General features: G+C 36.1%; 1 protein-coding gene across 8 annotated transcripts in view; it reads left to right on the plus strand.

Moving 5' to 3' along the window:
• LOC143022390 (intermembrane lipid transfer protein VPS13A-like) overlaps positions 1–16,477 on the plus strand; it is a 617,111-nt gene that overhangs the window by 273,783 nt on the left and 326,851 nt on the right. For all 8 annotated transcript variants that reach the window (XR_012966042.1, XM_076180547.1, XM_076180549.1 and 5 more), the window contains 2 exons: positions 10,197–10,319; positions 10,457–10,681. Coding sequence is in view for 7 of the 8 variants with exons in the window: in XM_076180547.1 (XP_076036662.1) it covers positions 10,197–10,319; positions 10,457–10,681 (348 nt within the window). In the remaining variant the exon portion in view is untranslated. The remainder of the gene's footprint in view (positions 1–10,196; positions 10,320–10,456; positions 10,682–16,477) is intronic.

Below are 16,477 nucleotides of genomic sequence, written 5' to 3' on the forward strand. Positions count from 1 at the left end.
TGTATTATGTTTTTGTTAAGGTTTTCAGATTAAACTCTTTTATAATTCAATGTTAATTTATAAAAAAGTATTAAAAAATATAGTATACTTGAAAACTCATACTTTCTAATAGGTACAGATGGAATTGCCAGTTACATACATACATATACCAAAGGCTTTTTCCCCCTACATGGGGGGTAGCCACAAAGAAAAAGGCATAGAAACCACTCCCATCCATTCCACTTCCTATATATTCCACTCCCCTCCACCCTCCTCCCTCCCTCTTATCTTGGCACCTCCTGGATGATGGGTCATTCCTGCATCCTGTCCACTGCCCTGGGTCAGAAGCAGTGTCGCAAGACACAGCGCATCCACAGCAAGGCCGCTTCATAAATTCGGCGACCACCCCCTCTCCGTCCCCTCATGCAGAAAAGGAGCTGCGTCAATTTTCTTTTCACACATACCTCCCCACCCAATCCCCCTCATGCATCATAGCATCATCTATACACAACCCCTCTCCATTCACCCCTATCTTCTGTCCTCTCCCGTCCCTCCTCCACAGACAGTTCTCTCTTTTGTAATGCCCCTTTCACCCCATCCATCCATCTCATCCTAGGACGCCCCCTCATATTCACTCCTTCCACCTCTGCCTTCCATACTTCTTTTACTAATCTTTCTTCACTCATTCTTTCCATGTGTCCAAACCATCCTAATACCCTTTCATCAACCCTATCTCCCAGTTCCCTTTCCACCCCCATTCTCCTCCTCACCCCCTCATTTCTTACTCTGTCTAGCCTAGTAACCCCTATCATACTTCTCAGACATTTCATCTCAAACACATTCAAACTCCTTCTCTCTTCCTCTCATGTTCCATGTTTCTGCCCCGTACAATGCTGTTGGTACTATCACTCCTTCATATAACCTCCTCTTTGCATCCATTCCCAGATGTCTATTTCTCATTACACTTTTTAATCCACCAAGGCATTTAGTCGCTTCTCTCAATCTACATTCTACCTCCACCCCCACTCCTCCCTTTCCTGCCACATTCGCACCCAAATATCTAAAACTATCCACTTCCTCAAGTCTTTCACCCTTAATGCTCACCTCCAGCCTGCTGTCACTCTCTCCCCTCGTACATCTCATCACCTTACTTTTACCCACATTTATCTTCAGCTTCCTTCTTTCACACACCTTCTGAAACTCTGTCACTAACTTCCTCAATCCCTCCTCTGATCCTGGATACTAAAAGAATGTATAGGTGAACTAATGGACAAAATATGTAAGGTAATAGATTGCTCACTCAAAGAAGGAAAGGTACCACAAGATTGGAAAAATGCAAATATTGTGCTAATATATGAAGGGAAGACCAAACAAACTATTTACCATTCTACTCTACGAGCACAATAATTAAAGTATGTGAAAAATTATCAAAAGCAGATGGATCAAACATCTGGAAGAAAATAATATACTGAATCCAAAACAATTTGGCTTTAGACATGGAAGATCATGTGCTACTAACTTGATTTATTTTTACTTGAGGCAAGAAAGGGATGGATGGGCTGATTGTGGCTTTCCTAGATTTACAAAAGGTATTTGATAAAGTACCACACAAAAAGCTACTATGAATAGTTATTGAAATGGATGAAAGATTTCTTGAATGGGAGAAAAATGAGGGTGGCGCTTAGAGACAAAACCTCAACCTGGGAAGAAATAATAAGTGGAGTCCCACATGGTTCTGTATTAGCTGTGATAATGTTTGCTACATATATAAATGACATGGATGAAGGTGTAGAATGTTATATGAACTTCTTTGCAGATGATGCAAAATTACTAAAGAAAGTACAGAAAAAAACATTGACAGATTGAAAAAGTACAACGGCGAGCTACAAAACTGATTCCAAATATCAAAAATAAATCTTAAGAAAATTGACTAAAACATGAATCTGTTTTCCCTAAAAATACATAGACTCAGAGGTGACTTGATACTGGTCTTTAAGATTCTAAAGGGAATTGACAACATCAAAACTGACGAAATTTTCACACTGAATGAGAATCTGACAAGAAATAATGGTCTCAAACTGTCAGGAAATAGATTTAATTAAGAACTAGATAGAAACAACTTTGGCAACCATGTAGTTAATGAATGGAATAAACTTCCTGCAGAGGCAGTGCAATGTTGTTCAGTTCGGAGCTTTAAGATTTGTTTAGATAAACACATAAGCAAGATGCTTTAATGACTGCCATTTATTTTATATTATTTGTTTGTTATTGTTTGTCTATTTATTATTTGCTTGATTTTAATCTAATATTAGTTATCTGTTATTTTATCATTATTTACTATTTACCTGATTGATTAGTATTTAACTATACCTATGCATTTATCTATTTTATTTATTATTATTTATTATGTATATGTATATTTTTATTTATCATTATTATAATATTTTTCGCATCCGACCTAGTTATGGACCAAAAGGTCTCCTGTTGACATGTTCCGTCTTTGTAATCCTATGTAATCCTTTGAATCACTAGAGAGAGACTAGACAAAGTCTGGGAATGGAGCCAAAAGTGGGAAGTGAACTTCAACATCAAGAAATGTAGTATAATGGAGTTTGGAAGAAGTAAAAATAAGATATCAGGGCAATATAAAATTGGTACAAAGGACGTAAAAAAGTTAGCTCAGAAAAGGACCTAGAAGTAATTATTAACAAAAACAAGACACCAGACAAGCATATAGACAAAATAGTCAGAGAAACCTACAATTTACTAAGATCAATAAAGGTGGCCTTTAATTACTTGGATGAGGTAATGGTAAAGAAAATACTAGTCACACTGATATGACCAAGATTGGAGTATGCTGTGACACCATCGACACTCAGTACAAAAAAGAATATAAAGAAATTAGAAAGAATCCAAAGAGCAATGACAAGGATGGCACCAACACTTTCAAAATTGACATATGAACAAAGATTGTCCAAACTGGAACTACCAACCCTGGAACAAAGAAGAGAAAGAGGAGATCTACTGGCCATTTACAGAATCATGAAAGACATGGAAGCCATTGATAGAGAAGATTTATTAAAGTGGGATAAGAGAAAACAAGAGGACATGAAAAGAAACTCAAAAAGAATAGTTATAGAAGAGATCTAGAAAAAAAAAGTAGTTTTCCACACAGAGTGGTAGATACCTGGAACAAATTGGACAAAACAATAGTATGTGCAGAAATGGTACAAGAATTTAAGAACAAACTAGATGCTGAAAGATACAAAGATGGTCACTATGAGCATAGCTACCTTCCTGTAAAATACAACTAGGTAAATATATATATATATATGGTATATATATATAATATATATATATATATACATACATATATATATATATATATATATATATAGATATATGTATATGTATGTATATGTAATATATATATATATATATATATATATATATATATATATATATATATGCTCATAAGAACACGGGTACATGTGTTCACTTAGGCAAAGTATACCACTTGGAAAAAGAAACTAACGAAGCAGAGGGCTTTCGTATATTACGTCTTCTGTGCGCTGAAGATGTAATATATGGAAGCGCTCTGCTTCGTTAGTTTCTTTTTCCAAGTGGGCTACTTTGTATATATATACATATATATATATATATATATATATAAATAGATATATATATATATATATATAAATCTATATCTGTTCACTGGGAACCCATTCAGTGTTGTACATATATATATATATATATATATATATATATGTACAACACTGAATGGGTTCCCAGTGAACAGATATAGATTTTTATCAGCCACAATACACTTTAATTCTAAGCCATCAACATCGAGAGACTCAAGGAGGTCAACATGCAGAAATTGAAATGTGATACAGCCAAGGACTTGAACCTTTGGTAGCATGTGACAAGTGATAGTGACTTAGGATTAGAAATAGAGAGAGTGAGTGGTTTGAGGTAAAGGTGGGACTTCGTCAGGGATGTGTTATGTTGCCCTGGCTGTTCAATTTATACATGAATGGGGTGGTGCAAGAGGTGAATGCAAGGGTAGTGGGTCAGGGATTGGAGATGGTTAAAGAAAATGGAGAAAAGTGGGAGATAAGCCAACTGTTGTTTGCTGACAACACTGTGCTTGTAGCAGGATCAGAGGAGGGATTGAGGAAGTTAGTGACAGAGTTTGTGAAGGTATGTGAAAGAAGGAAGCTGAAGATAAATGTAGGTAAAATTAAGGTGATGAGATGTACAAGGGGAGAGAGTGGCAGCAGGCTGGAAGTGAGTATTAAGGGAGAGACTGGATAGTTTTAGATACTTGGGTGTGAATGTGGCAGGAAAGGGAGGAGTAGGGGTGGAGGTAGAATGTAGGTTGAGAGAAGCAAATAAATGCCTTGGTGGATTAAAAAGTGTAATGAGAAATAGACATTTGGGAAAGGATACTAAGAGGAGATTGTATTAAGAAGTGATTGTGCCGAAAGCACTGTACGGAACAGAAACGTGGAACATAAGAGAAGAGAGAAAGAGTTTGAATGTGTTTGAGATGAAGTGCCCGAGAAGTACGATAGGGGTTACTAGGCTGGATAGAGTGAGAAATGAGGAGGTGAGGAGGAGAAGAAGGGTGGAAAGGGAGTTGGGAGATAAGGTTGGTGAAAGAGTATTGGGATGGTTTGGACACAAGGAAAGAATAAGTGACGTAGGGGGACAAAATGTACAAAAGAGAACGGATGACCGTGATCGACCAGATGTCCGTGATGGGGGAAATGTTAATTTTGATGGGAGAAATGTTAATGAGGCATTGAATGTCAATGAAGGACCAAATAATAATATAGAGCAAGGTATAAATAAAAAACAAAATGATAATGTAAGACATGATATTGAAACTCAAAATGTGTCAAAAAGAAATAATCACGAGTTTCTTAAAACCATGTACTTTAATGCTCGTAGTATTAGGAACAAATTTCAAGAAATACAGGCGTATGTCAAAAGCGAAAATCTCGATATGATAGGAATAACTGAGACATGGTTAAATGGTACAGAGTTCGAAGCTGAATTTAATATTGCGGGATTTAAACACTTTCATCAGGATAGAAACCACAAGAAAGGTGGGGGTGTTCTATTGTACGTTAAAAACAATGTTCATGCTTGTGTTTTAGAGAAAGTGAAACAGGATGCATATGATAGTTTGTGGGTTGAGTTAACCCAAACAAATGGACAAAAAATGAATATAGGTGTAATATATAGGCCAAAGACATTATCATTAGCAGACAACAAAATGTTATTTCAAGAACTGTCTAGTTTCTGCAACCGGGATTTATTGATAATGGGTGATTTCAATTTTACTGACATTGATTGGATGACCCTTGAACATGGCCATATAGGTAGTCGCTTGATTGATTTTCTTGGTGACAATTACTTAATTCAGCATGTAAAAGAGCCCACAAGATATGGAAACTTCCTCAATCCTTTGATCACTAGCCACGAAAGCATGGTAACTGATGTAGAAGTCGGTGAATCTGTTGCAAATAGCGATCACAACTTAGATTCAAACTCCTAAACAATTTTAGAATAGATACTTGTGTTTCTAAAATAACCGATTTCAGTAAAGCTCAGTTCATAGGACTACGTCAGGAGCTTCAGCTTACAGATTGGGCAGCAAAATTAAACGAAAGACCTGTAGATCAGATGTGGGAAATATTTCAAAATACGCTCACTAAGATGATTCAAACTTACATTCCTTTCAAGGACAGACGTCCTCCAAATCAGGCTCACCCAAAGTGGCACGACAAAGAAACTGAAAAAAGTATTGCTAAAAAGAGACAGGCTTATAAGAAATATAAGTGCTCGGGTGCATCTAATGACTATGAAAGTTATGTATCAATGCAGAGAGATTTAGAAAAGACAATAAGAAAAAGAAAATGACAATACGAAATGAACATCGCTGATAAATCCAAAGAGAATCCCAAAGAATTCCATAGTTACATTAGAGATAAAAAGGTTGTTAGGAATCACATTGGTCCACTATTATCTGCTGACGGTCAACTTGAATATTCAAATGAAGGAATGTGTAATATCTTAAACAATTATTTTAGCTCGGTATTCGTCAACAAAACACCTCAAAGTGAATTCCAAACTGAAACCAGTGAAAAGTCTAGGGTAAACTTACTACGGTAAATATACATACATATACCAAGGCTTTTTCCCCCTTACAAGGGGGGTAGCCAAAAAGAAAAAGGCATAAAATCATTCCCACCCATTCCATCCCTGAATACACTCCACACCACTCCACCCTCCCTCTTACCTTAGCACCTCCTGAATGACGGGTCATCCCTGCACCTTGTCCACTGCCCTGGGTCAGAAGCAGTGTTGCAAGACACAGCATATCCACAGCAAGGCCGCTTCATTAAATCGGTGATCCCCTTCTCCGTCCCCCCATTGCATAAAATGAGAGGACGGGGAGAAATCCCTTCGGGCTGCGTCAAATTTTGCTCACACATACTACCTCACCCCCCATCCACCCGCCCATTCCACCTCATGCAATCACATCATCCATATACAACCATTCTCCATTCATCCCTGTCTTCTGTCCTCTCCCGTCCTTCCTCAACAGACATTCCCCTTTTCCTCAAAGCCCCCTTCACCCCATCCATCCACCTCATCCTAGGACGTCCCCTCATGTTCACTCCCTCCACATCTGCCTTCCACACCTCTTTTACTAGTCTTTCTTCACTCATTCTTTCCATGTGTCCAAACCATCCTAATATTCTTTCATCAACCCTATCTCCCAGCTCCTTTTCCACCCCTGTCCTCCTCCTCACCTCCTCATTTCTCACTCTATCTAGCCTAGTAACCCCCATCATACTTCTCAGACACCTCATCTCAAATACATTCAAACTCCTTCTCTCTTCTTCTCTTATGTTCCATGTTTCTGCCCCATACAGTGCTGTTGGCACAATCACTCCTTCATACAGTCTCCTCTTAGCATCCATTCCCAAATGTCTATTCCTCATTACACTCTTTAATCCACCAAGGCATTTACTCGCTTCTCTCAATCTACATTCTACCTCCACTTTCACTCCACCTTTCCCTGCCACATTTCCACCCAAGTATCTAAAACTATCCATTTCCTCCAGTCGCTCTCCCTTAATGCTCACTTCCAGTCTACTGCCACTTTCACCCCATGTACATCTCATCACCTTACTTTTACCCACATTTATCTTTAGCTTTCTTCTATCACATACTCTCCCAATCTCTGCCACCAACTTCCTCAATCCCTCCTCCGATCCTGCCACAAGTGCAGTGTCATCCGCAAACAACAGCTGGCTCACCTCCCACTTTTCTCCATTTTCTTTAACAAAATATAACAAAAGAAAAAATTAAAAGGTGTATAGACAAACTCAAAGCTAGCTAATGTTACTCCCATATTCAAAAAAGGTGACAAAAAGAAACCAAATAACTATAGGCCTATAAGTTTGACTTCAATCGTAGGAAAAATAATGGAAACTATCATCAGAGATGCTATCAAACATCATTTAGAAAGTATCCGTTTGATAAATGATAGCCAGCATGGTTTCAGACGGAAACGTTCTTGCGTGACTAACTTATTCGAATTCTACAACACAGTTATCTCCAATTATGACAAAAGAAACAATATAGATTTAATATATCTAGACTTTGCAAAAGCTTTTGATACCGTCCCACACGAAAGACTACTTACTAAATTAGCTTTACATGGAATAAGTGGTAGCCTATTAAGTTGGACTAGTAATATAATTGGTTGAATGGTCGAAAACAGAGAGTTGTTTTAAATGGCAAAACTTCTAGATGGAAAAATGTTACAAGTGGAGTTCCTCAGGGTTCCGTTCTTGGGCCACTTCTATTCATAGTATATATAAATGATATAGACCATGGACTAAAATCTACTGTTTCAAAATTTGTTGATGATACAAAACTGTGCGGAGTGGCAAATGATCACTCAAACCAATTAGATATTCAAGAAGATTTAAATAAATTATAGCAATGGTCTGAAAAGTGGCTAATGAAATTTAACACAAGTAAATGCAAGGTAATGCACATAGGTAAAAATAACAGTAAGTACGATTACAAGTTATTTGGAAATTCGTTAACAAAAGTGGATAGTGAAAAAGATCTCGGCGTAATTATCAGTAACGACCTCAAATCATCCAAGCAGTGTATTTCAGCCTCCGAGAAAGCAAATAAGATTCTGGGACTGATTGCGCGATCTTTTGATTTCAAAAGTCCATCACTCATTAACAAGCTATATAAATCGTTAGTTCGTCCACATTTGGAATATGCTGTTTCCGTATGGTCACCGAATCTCATTAAAGACATTGACAGACTGAAAAAAGTACAACGGCGAGCCACAAAACTGATTCCAAATATCAAAAATAAATCATACGAAAATCTACTAAAACACATGAATCTTTTTTCCCTAAAAAAAGCATAGACTCAGAGGTGACTTGATACAGGTCTTTAAGATTTTAAAGGGAATTGACAACATCAAAAGTGACAAAATTTTCACATTGAATGAGAATCAGACAAGAAACAATGGTCTCAAACTGTCTGGAAATAGATTCAATTTGGAAGTAGGTAGAAACAACTTTGCCAACCGTGTAGTTAATGAATGGAATAAACTTCCTGCATAGGTAGTGCAATGTAGTTCAGTTCGAAGCTTTAAGAATCATTTAGATATATACCTAAGTAAGATGCTGTAATGATTATATTTTATCTTATATTATTTGTTTTTGTTTTGTTATCATTTGTCTGTCTGATTCTCATTTATTATTGGTTATATGTCAATTTATTATTATTTACTATTTACCTGTTTGTTTATTATTTAACTATACCTATGCATTTATTCATGTATTTTATTTGTTATTTACATTATTATAGTTTTTATTTATTATTTTATTATTAATATGATTTTTTTTTTCCATCCGACCTAGATATGGATCAAAAGGTCTCCTGTCGGCATGCTCCACCTTTGTAATCCTTTGTAATCCTTTGAAAGATTAGTAAAAGAGGTGTGGAAGGCAGAGGTGGAAGGATTGAACATGAGGGGGCATCGTAGGATGAGATGGATGGATGGGGTAAAAAGGGCATTGGGAAAGAGGGGGATGTCTGTTGAGGAAGGAAGAGGGCAGAAGATAGGAGTGAATGGAGAAGGGTTGTGTATAAATGATGCTGTGATGCATGAGGTGAAGTGGATGGGGGATGAGGGGTGAGGGAGTATGTATGAGAAATAGAAGGGATTTCTCCCCATCTCCTTTTCTGCATGAGGGGACAGAGGGGTGGGGTCGCTGATTTAACCCCTTCCATACGGTGCCGCACACGTAGGCGTCATGGGGAGCGAGTGTATTCGCAAGGCTGCCATATCGGCGTCTTGATTATATTTATTGTAGTCGCCCCTCCATAATGACATTCTTTCTAATTCTTTTGTAATCGCATTTTCTATGGTTATCAAAATTCACGGGTGAAGAGAGAACGATCGATATAAGCGGTGACTATATTTTATGATGCGAGTATTATTACGACACGTCGTACGGCTGGCATTGGCTGCTGCCACCGAGATCTAAGTCCATGACGCCTACGTGTGCGGCACCGTATGGAAGGGGTTAATGAAGCGGCCTTGCAGTGGATGTGCTGTGACATGCAACATTGCCTCTGACCCAGGGCAGTGGACAGGATGTAGGGATGACCTGTCATCCGGGAGGTGCCAAGATAAGAGGGAGGGAAGAAGGTAGAGGGGAGTGGAGGATGTAGGGGATGGAATGGGTGGGAGTGGTTTTTATGCCTTTGTCCTTTGGCTACCTCCCATGTAAGGGGGGAAAAAAGCCTTTGTTAAATGTATGTATGTAGTTCTTAAGTGATAATGAAATTAGTTCTGTTTGTTCAGGTGAAATTGTTGGCTCCACACAAATCTGTACTCTACATTTGGGATGAGGCCCCTTTTAGATGCTAAGATTAGTTCACTTTGTAAATACAATATCACACATGAACTCCATCTCATTTGGCTTTTGTACTTTTTTCTGCATCTGTTAGTTGGAGTGATACCTCCCTGTTAGGGGGAAAAAAGCCCTTGGTATATAGATAGTTAAATGGAAATTAATTGACTTATTCTTAGACTTCATGTCTTTTTATTATGTTTTCAGTTCTGAAGTGATAAGATTAGTTCTGTTTTTGTTCAGGTAACATTGTTAGCTCCACACCAGTCTGTACTCTACACTTGGGATGATCCAACCTTACCTCGGGAATTGATGTGGAACACTTACAATAGAAAAAGCGAAGATTTTAGTGCAGTTATGAACAAAGTAAGTGCTACAACTCTTTTATGAATATATGCAAGCTCTTCCTTGAATATTTCTAATACATGTTGAATTGTATTAAGTTTCGTTTTTTAAACTACACTCATTTTTTTTTCAAATCATACCATATTCATATCTTGAAGGATGACCATGGCAGTGAGCTGATTACTGTGACATCATTGAAACCACTTGTGGGTCGCACTCAGTCTCAGTCATGTGTTGGAAATCCCAAAATTCGTCCAAAACGACCAAAGTACAGACAGAGAGCTAGAACCACAATATCATCATCAACTGATGATGAGGATGAAGATGAAGAGGAAGAAGAGGATAAAGCAGTCAGAGACCAAGAGAAACCACTAAAGTTTCAGGTGAAATGACTTTTTATTGATATTTTGCAGATGTATGGCTGTGTCTTGCTGCATTATTTCTCACCTAGGCAGTGGGCAGTGGACAGGGATGGACCTTCATCCATGAGGAACTACCGTATATTTCCACGCATAAGACGACCCTAAAATCCAAAAATTCACCCCTTAAAATTGGGGGTCGTCTTATACTACCATTATAAAAATCAGACCTTGAATTCTACGTGAGATGACTTGGTAGGCTAGCCTGCCAATAACCACCGATACACCAGAAATTATTCACATTATGATAAGAACTGGTAATAAAGGTAATTAAACCATATTTACCTTATATATTATTGGCATATCTATAGTAAATGGCAATTGTTAATAAATTCGAGGAATAATTCTATATTAATGAAATTACGGTACTTTTAACTACTCTGAAAAAAATGTAAACATCGAGCAATGGTTGCGTTCAGAGCAACATTTTTCTTTCGCTAACTTTTCAGTAATCTTTAAGACTGAAAATAACAATTTTGGATTACAGTACATAAAACGTTTATCAATAAAAAAAAATATTACAGTAGTTGCATTTAAAACAGAAAATTTTAAAAATTATAAAATTATAAAATTATTTTCTAATCATCGTCAATATTACACATCAAACGTATTTCTAAAACCTTTATTTTCAATAAAATTACATTACATTACATTTAAAGCTTAAAACATTATAAAACTTTATTTCTTTATTTATTTATATAAAACCCTTCAAACTCATCACAATCATCACTCTCTGTTTCGAAAAGTTGTTCGAACATATCACAAGATTCCTCAAGTATGTCGTCATCGTAGGGATCCCAGTCCGGTTCCGGTGAGTCGACTTCAGCTTCGTCATCACTTTCATACAATAAATCATATAAAGTGCCATCCATGGCATTAGAGATTCCACATTTTTAAAAAGATTTTATGATACTTTCGACCTTAACACTTTCCCAAGCTTTAATAACAAACTCGCAGAGAACATCAAGTGATGCACTACGCAAATCATTTTTGTTAGTTAGTTGATGTGTGTTCTCAGAAAATCATGATACAGGTAGTCGTCGACTTACGACCGAGTTCGGTTCCGACAGACAGGTCGTAAGTCGATCGGGATGCAAGTCGGTCTATATATATATACAGTATATATTACCCTTTATATAATATAATATATATATGTATATATGTATTGTATATTTAGCATACTGAAATAATCTTAGCATCTTTGAACTATGTTGTATAGTATTTTTAACCTTTTTATAATTTCTGATTTTCTTTGGGAAACGTAGCCTAGGCCTAAGCATATTGAATAAAATCTTATCATCTTTGACCTATGATATTTAATACTGTATTTGTTAACCTTTGTATTATTTTACCATCAGATTTTCTCTAGGAAACGTATGCATACTGAATAAAATCTTATTATCTTTGAGCTACGTTGTTTAATATTCATTAACTTTTTATCATTTTCGTTAGGAAACGTAGCCTAGGCCTACGCATACTGAATTAAGTCCTGTCATCTTTGACCTACAAATCCTTTTTTGTTGGTTACATTAAAATCATTGTAAAGCAAAATTAGGAAAAAAAAAATCGAAACACATTCTTTTCGTTTACGTACTGTACCGAAAATATTGTTATCGACAACAGACTAGGCATAAACAAAGTTTACTGTTACATTTTATTAATCGCAAAACATAAAAATACAAATTGCTGTGCCGAACATTTTGTCATCGACAACAGACTAGGCATAAAAAAATACTGTTACATTTTATTAATTGCAAAACATAAAAATACAAAATATAAGGCAAAATTAGGATTCTTTTTATTTCAACAAAACACATTCTTTTCGTTTAAGTACTGTACCGAACATATTGTTATCGACAAGAAACTAGCCTAGGGATAAAAAGTTTGTTATACTTTATTAATGGCAAAACATACAAAAATACAAAATGCAATGCAAAATTAGGAAACATTTTACTTCAAACAAACAAAATGAAAGAATATTTAGCTGGCTGGGATGCTGACACTGCCGGCAGCCTGCGAAAACTATCGTACTCGCGTCTCGCAGCGTGCGGAGTAATGTACTGCACTGCCAGGCATAACATTGCAATTCTATTACTCTATTAAATGTTAGATATTACTGCACCATCTCGTGGTCGTAAAGTTGATCAATCGTAAGTCACATAGGTCGTAAGTCGACGACTACCTGTACATGATTTGCTTTGTTATTTAATTTATTTTGAATTTATAAGGATACAGTAAGTAATTTATCTGGTATAAGGATACAGTTAAGTAAAGAGAAAGAAAAGAGAAAAAGCGGAAAAAACAGCTGATAAATGTAAACAAAACAATTCTTTTTGTACAGTAGGTTTGATACACTGATGATTTTGTAATTTAGCAGTCGTCTTATACTACCGATATGAGATAAATTCATAAAAAATTTGCTCTAATTTTGTATCTCGTCTTATACAAAGGTCGTCTTATACACAGAAATATACGGTAAGATGAAAGGGAAACAAATGGGTGATGGATGGGAGTAGAATAGATGGGGGGGGGGCAGGTACATGCCTTAGCTAGTTACCTTTCATATAAGGAGAGAGAAGCCTTAAGGTATCTATCTATATACCAAAGGCTTCCCCCCCCCTTACAAGAGAGCCAAGTCAAAAGGCACATACACACTCCCACCCATTCAACTTCCATCCACCACCCTTTCCTTTCCATTAGGTATACAGATAGAATTTGTACTTGAGCAACACTGAATGAACAGGTATGCCTCTTACATGGACAAAAAATTAATAATGTAGAGAGCTTAATCCTATTTACATATTCTGAAACTTAATTTTTTGTTCCAATTTTACCCTCATGGATTTTAACTGGAAGAGCTCCATAATGAAGTCAGTAATGTTTATATTCTTTGCCACAACACAGAATCTAATATATTCATGTTGGATTTCACTGTAGTCATCTATATTAGGTCCAGATATCTCTCTAAGTCACTGAGAAAAGAACTATTGTGTTGTCTAGGAATTGTTTGTGTAGAATGAGGCATTCATTGTCTTCTGTGTGTTTCTTTCTTTCATGTAATGAGAAATAGGTATGGATGCTAAGAGGAGATTGTATGAAGGAATGATTGTGTCAACAGCACCGTATGAGGCAGAAACATGGAACAGAAGAGAGGAAGAGAGGAGGAGTTTGAATGTGTTTGAGATGAAATGACTGAGAAGTATGGTAGGGGTTACTAGGCTGGATAGAGTGAGAAACAAGGAGAGTGGGGATGGAAAGGGAGTTGGGAGATAAGGTAGATGAAAGATTAATGGGATGGTTTGGACACATGGAAAGAATGAGTGAAGAAAGATTAGTAAAAGAAAACGACAATACGAAATGAACATCGCTGATAAATCCAAAGAGAATCCCAAGGAATTCTATAGTTACATTAGAGATAAAAAGGTTGTTAGGAATCACATTGGTCCACTATTATCTGCTGACGGTCAACTTGAATATTCAAATGAATAAATGTGTAATATCTTAAACAATTATTTTAGCTCGGTATTCGTAAACGAAACACCTCAAAGTGAATTCCAAACTGAAATCTGTGAAAAGTCTGGGGTAAACTTAATCACTATGGTAAATATAACAAAAGGAAAAATTAAAAGGTGTATAGACAAACTCTAAGTTAATAAAACACCAGGGCCTGACGGTTGGCATCCAAGAATCTTAAAGGAAATGAAAAATGAGATTGTTGTTCCATTAGAAATTATTTTCAAGAAATCCATCATATCCGGAGATGTCCCAAGAGAATGGAAGCTAGCTAATGTTACTCCCATATTCAAAAAAGGTGACAAAAAGAAACCAAATAACTATAGGCCTATAAGTTTGACTTCAATCGTAGGAAAAATAATGGAAACTATCATCAGAGATGCTATTGAACATCATTTAGAAAGTAACCGTTTGATAAATGATAGCTATAAGTTTGACTTCAATCGTAGGAAAAATAATGGAAACTATCATCAGAGATGCTATCGAACATCATTTAGAAAGTAACCGTTTGATAAATGATAGCCAGCATGGTTTCAGACGGAAACATTCTTGCGTGACTAACTTACTCGAATTCTACAACACAGTTATCTCGAATTATGACAAAATAAACAATATAGATTTAATATATCTAGACTTTGCAAAAGCTTTTGATACCGTCCCACACGAAAGACTACTTACTAAATTAGCTTTGCATGGAATAAGTGGTAGCCTATTAGGTTGGACTAGTAATTGGTTGAATGGTCAAAAACAGAGTTGTTTTAAGTGGAAAAACTTCTGGACGGAAAAGTGTTGCAAGTGGAGTTCCTCAGGGTTCCGTTCTTGGGCCACTTCTATTCATAGTATATATAAATGATATAGACTATGGACTAAAATCTACTGTTTCCAAATTTGTTGATGATACAAAACTGTGCGGAGTGGCAAATGATCACTCAAACCAATTAGATATTCAAGAAGATTTAGATAAATTACAGCAATGGTCTGAAAAGTGGATAATGAAATTTAACACAAGTAAATGCAAGGTAATGCACATAGGTAAAAATAAACAGTAAGTACAATTACAAGTTATTTGGTAATTCGTTAACAAAAGTGGATAGTGAAAAAGATCTCAGCGTAGTTATCAGTAATGACCTCAAATCATCCAAGCAGTATATTTCAGCCTCTGAGAAAGCAAATAAGATTCTGGGACTGATTGCGCAATCTTTTGATTTCAAAAGTCCATCACTCATTAACAAGCTATATAAATTGTTGGTTCGTCCACATTTGGAATATGCTGTTTCCGTATGGTCACCGAATTTCATTAAAGACATTGACAGACTGAAAAAAGTACAATGGCGAGCCACAAAACTGATTCCAAATATTAAAAATAAATCATACGAAAATCGACTAAAACACATGAATCTTTTTCCCCTAAAAAAGCGTAGACTCAGAGGTGACTTGATACAGGTCTTTAAGATTTTAAAGGGAATTGACAACATCAAAAGTGACAAAATTTTCACATTGAATGAGAATCAGACAAGAAACAATGGTCTCAAACTGTCTGGAAATAGATTCAATTTGGAAGTAGGTAGAAACAACTTTGCCAACCGTGTAGTTAATGAATGGAATAAACTTCCTGCACAGGTAGTGCAATTTAGTTCAGTTCAAAGCTTTAAGAATCATTTAGATAAAACCTTAAGTAAGATGCTGTAATGATTTTAATTTATCTTATATTATTTGTTTTTGTTTTGTTATCATTTGTCTGTCTGATTTTCATTTATTATTAGTTATATGTCTATTATTATTTACTATTTACCTGTTTGTTTATTATTTAACTATACCTATGCATTTATTTATGTATTTTATTTGTTATTTACATGGAACATAAGAGAAGAACATAAGAAACATGGAACATAAGAGAAGAAGAGAGAAGGAGTTTGAATGTATTTACCTAGTTGTATTTTACGGGAAGGGGAGCTATGCTCGTGGGGTCCCGTCTTCATATCTCATTTTATCTAAACTATTTTTAAATTCATGTATTGTTTTTGCACACACCACTTTCTCATCTAACTTGTTCCAACTGTTTATTACTCTGTGAGGAAAGCTGTTCTTTTTCAAGTCTCTTCTATAGCTGCCTTTTTTTATTTTCTTTCCATGTCCTCTTGTATTTCTGTCATCCCATTTTATCAGATTCTCTCTGTCAGTAATTTCTATGCCTTTCATGATTCTGTAAATAGCTATCAAATCTCCTCTCTTCTTTGCTCTAGTGTC

This window comes from Oratosquilla oratoria, chromosome 44 (genome assembly GCF_046742065.1).
Source record: "Oratosquilla oratoria isolate Oo_2021 chromosome 44, ASM4674206v1, whole genome shotgun sequence".
Classification (NCBI taxonomy): Eukaryota; Metazoa; Arthropoda; class Malacostraca; order Stomatopoda; family Squillidae; genus Oratosquilla; species Oratosquilla oratoria.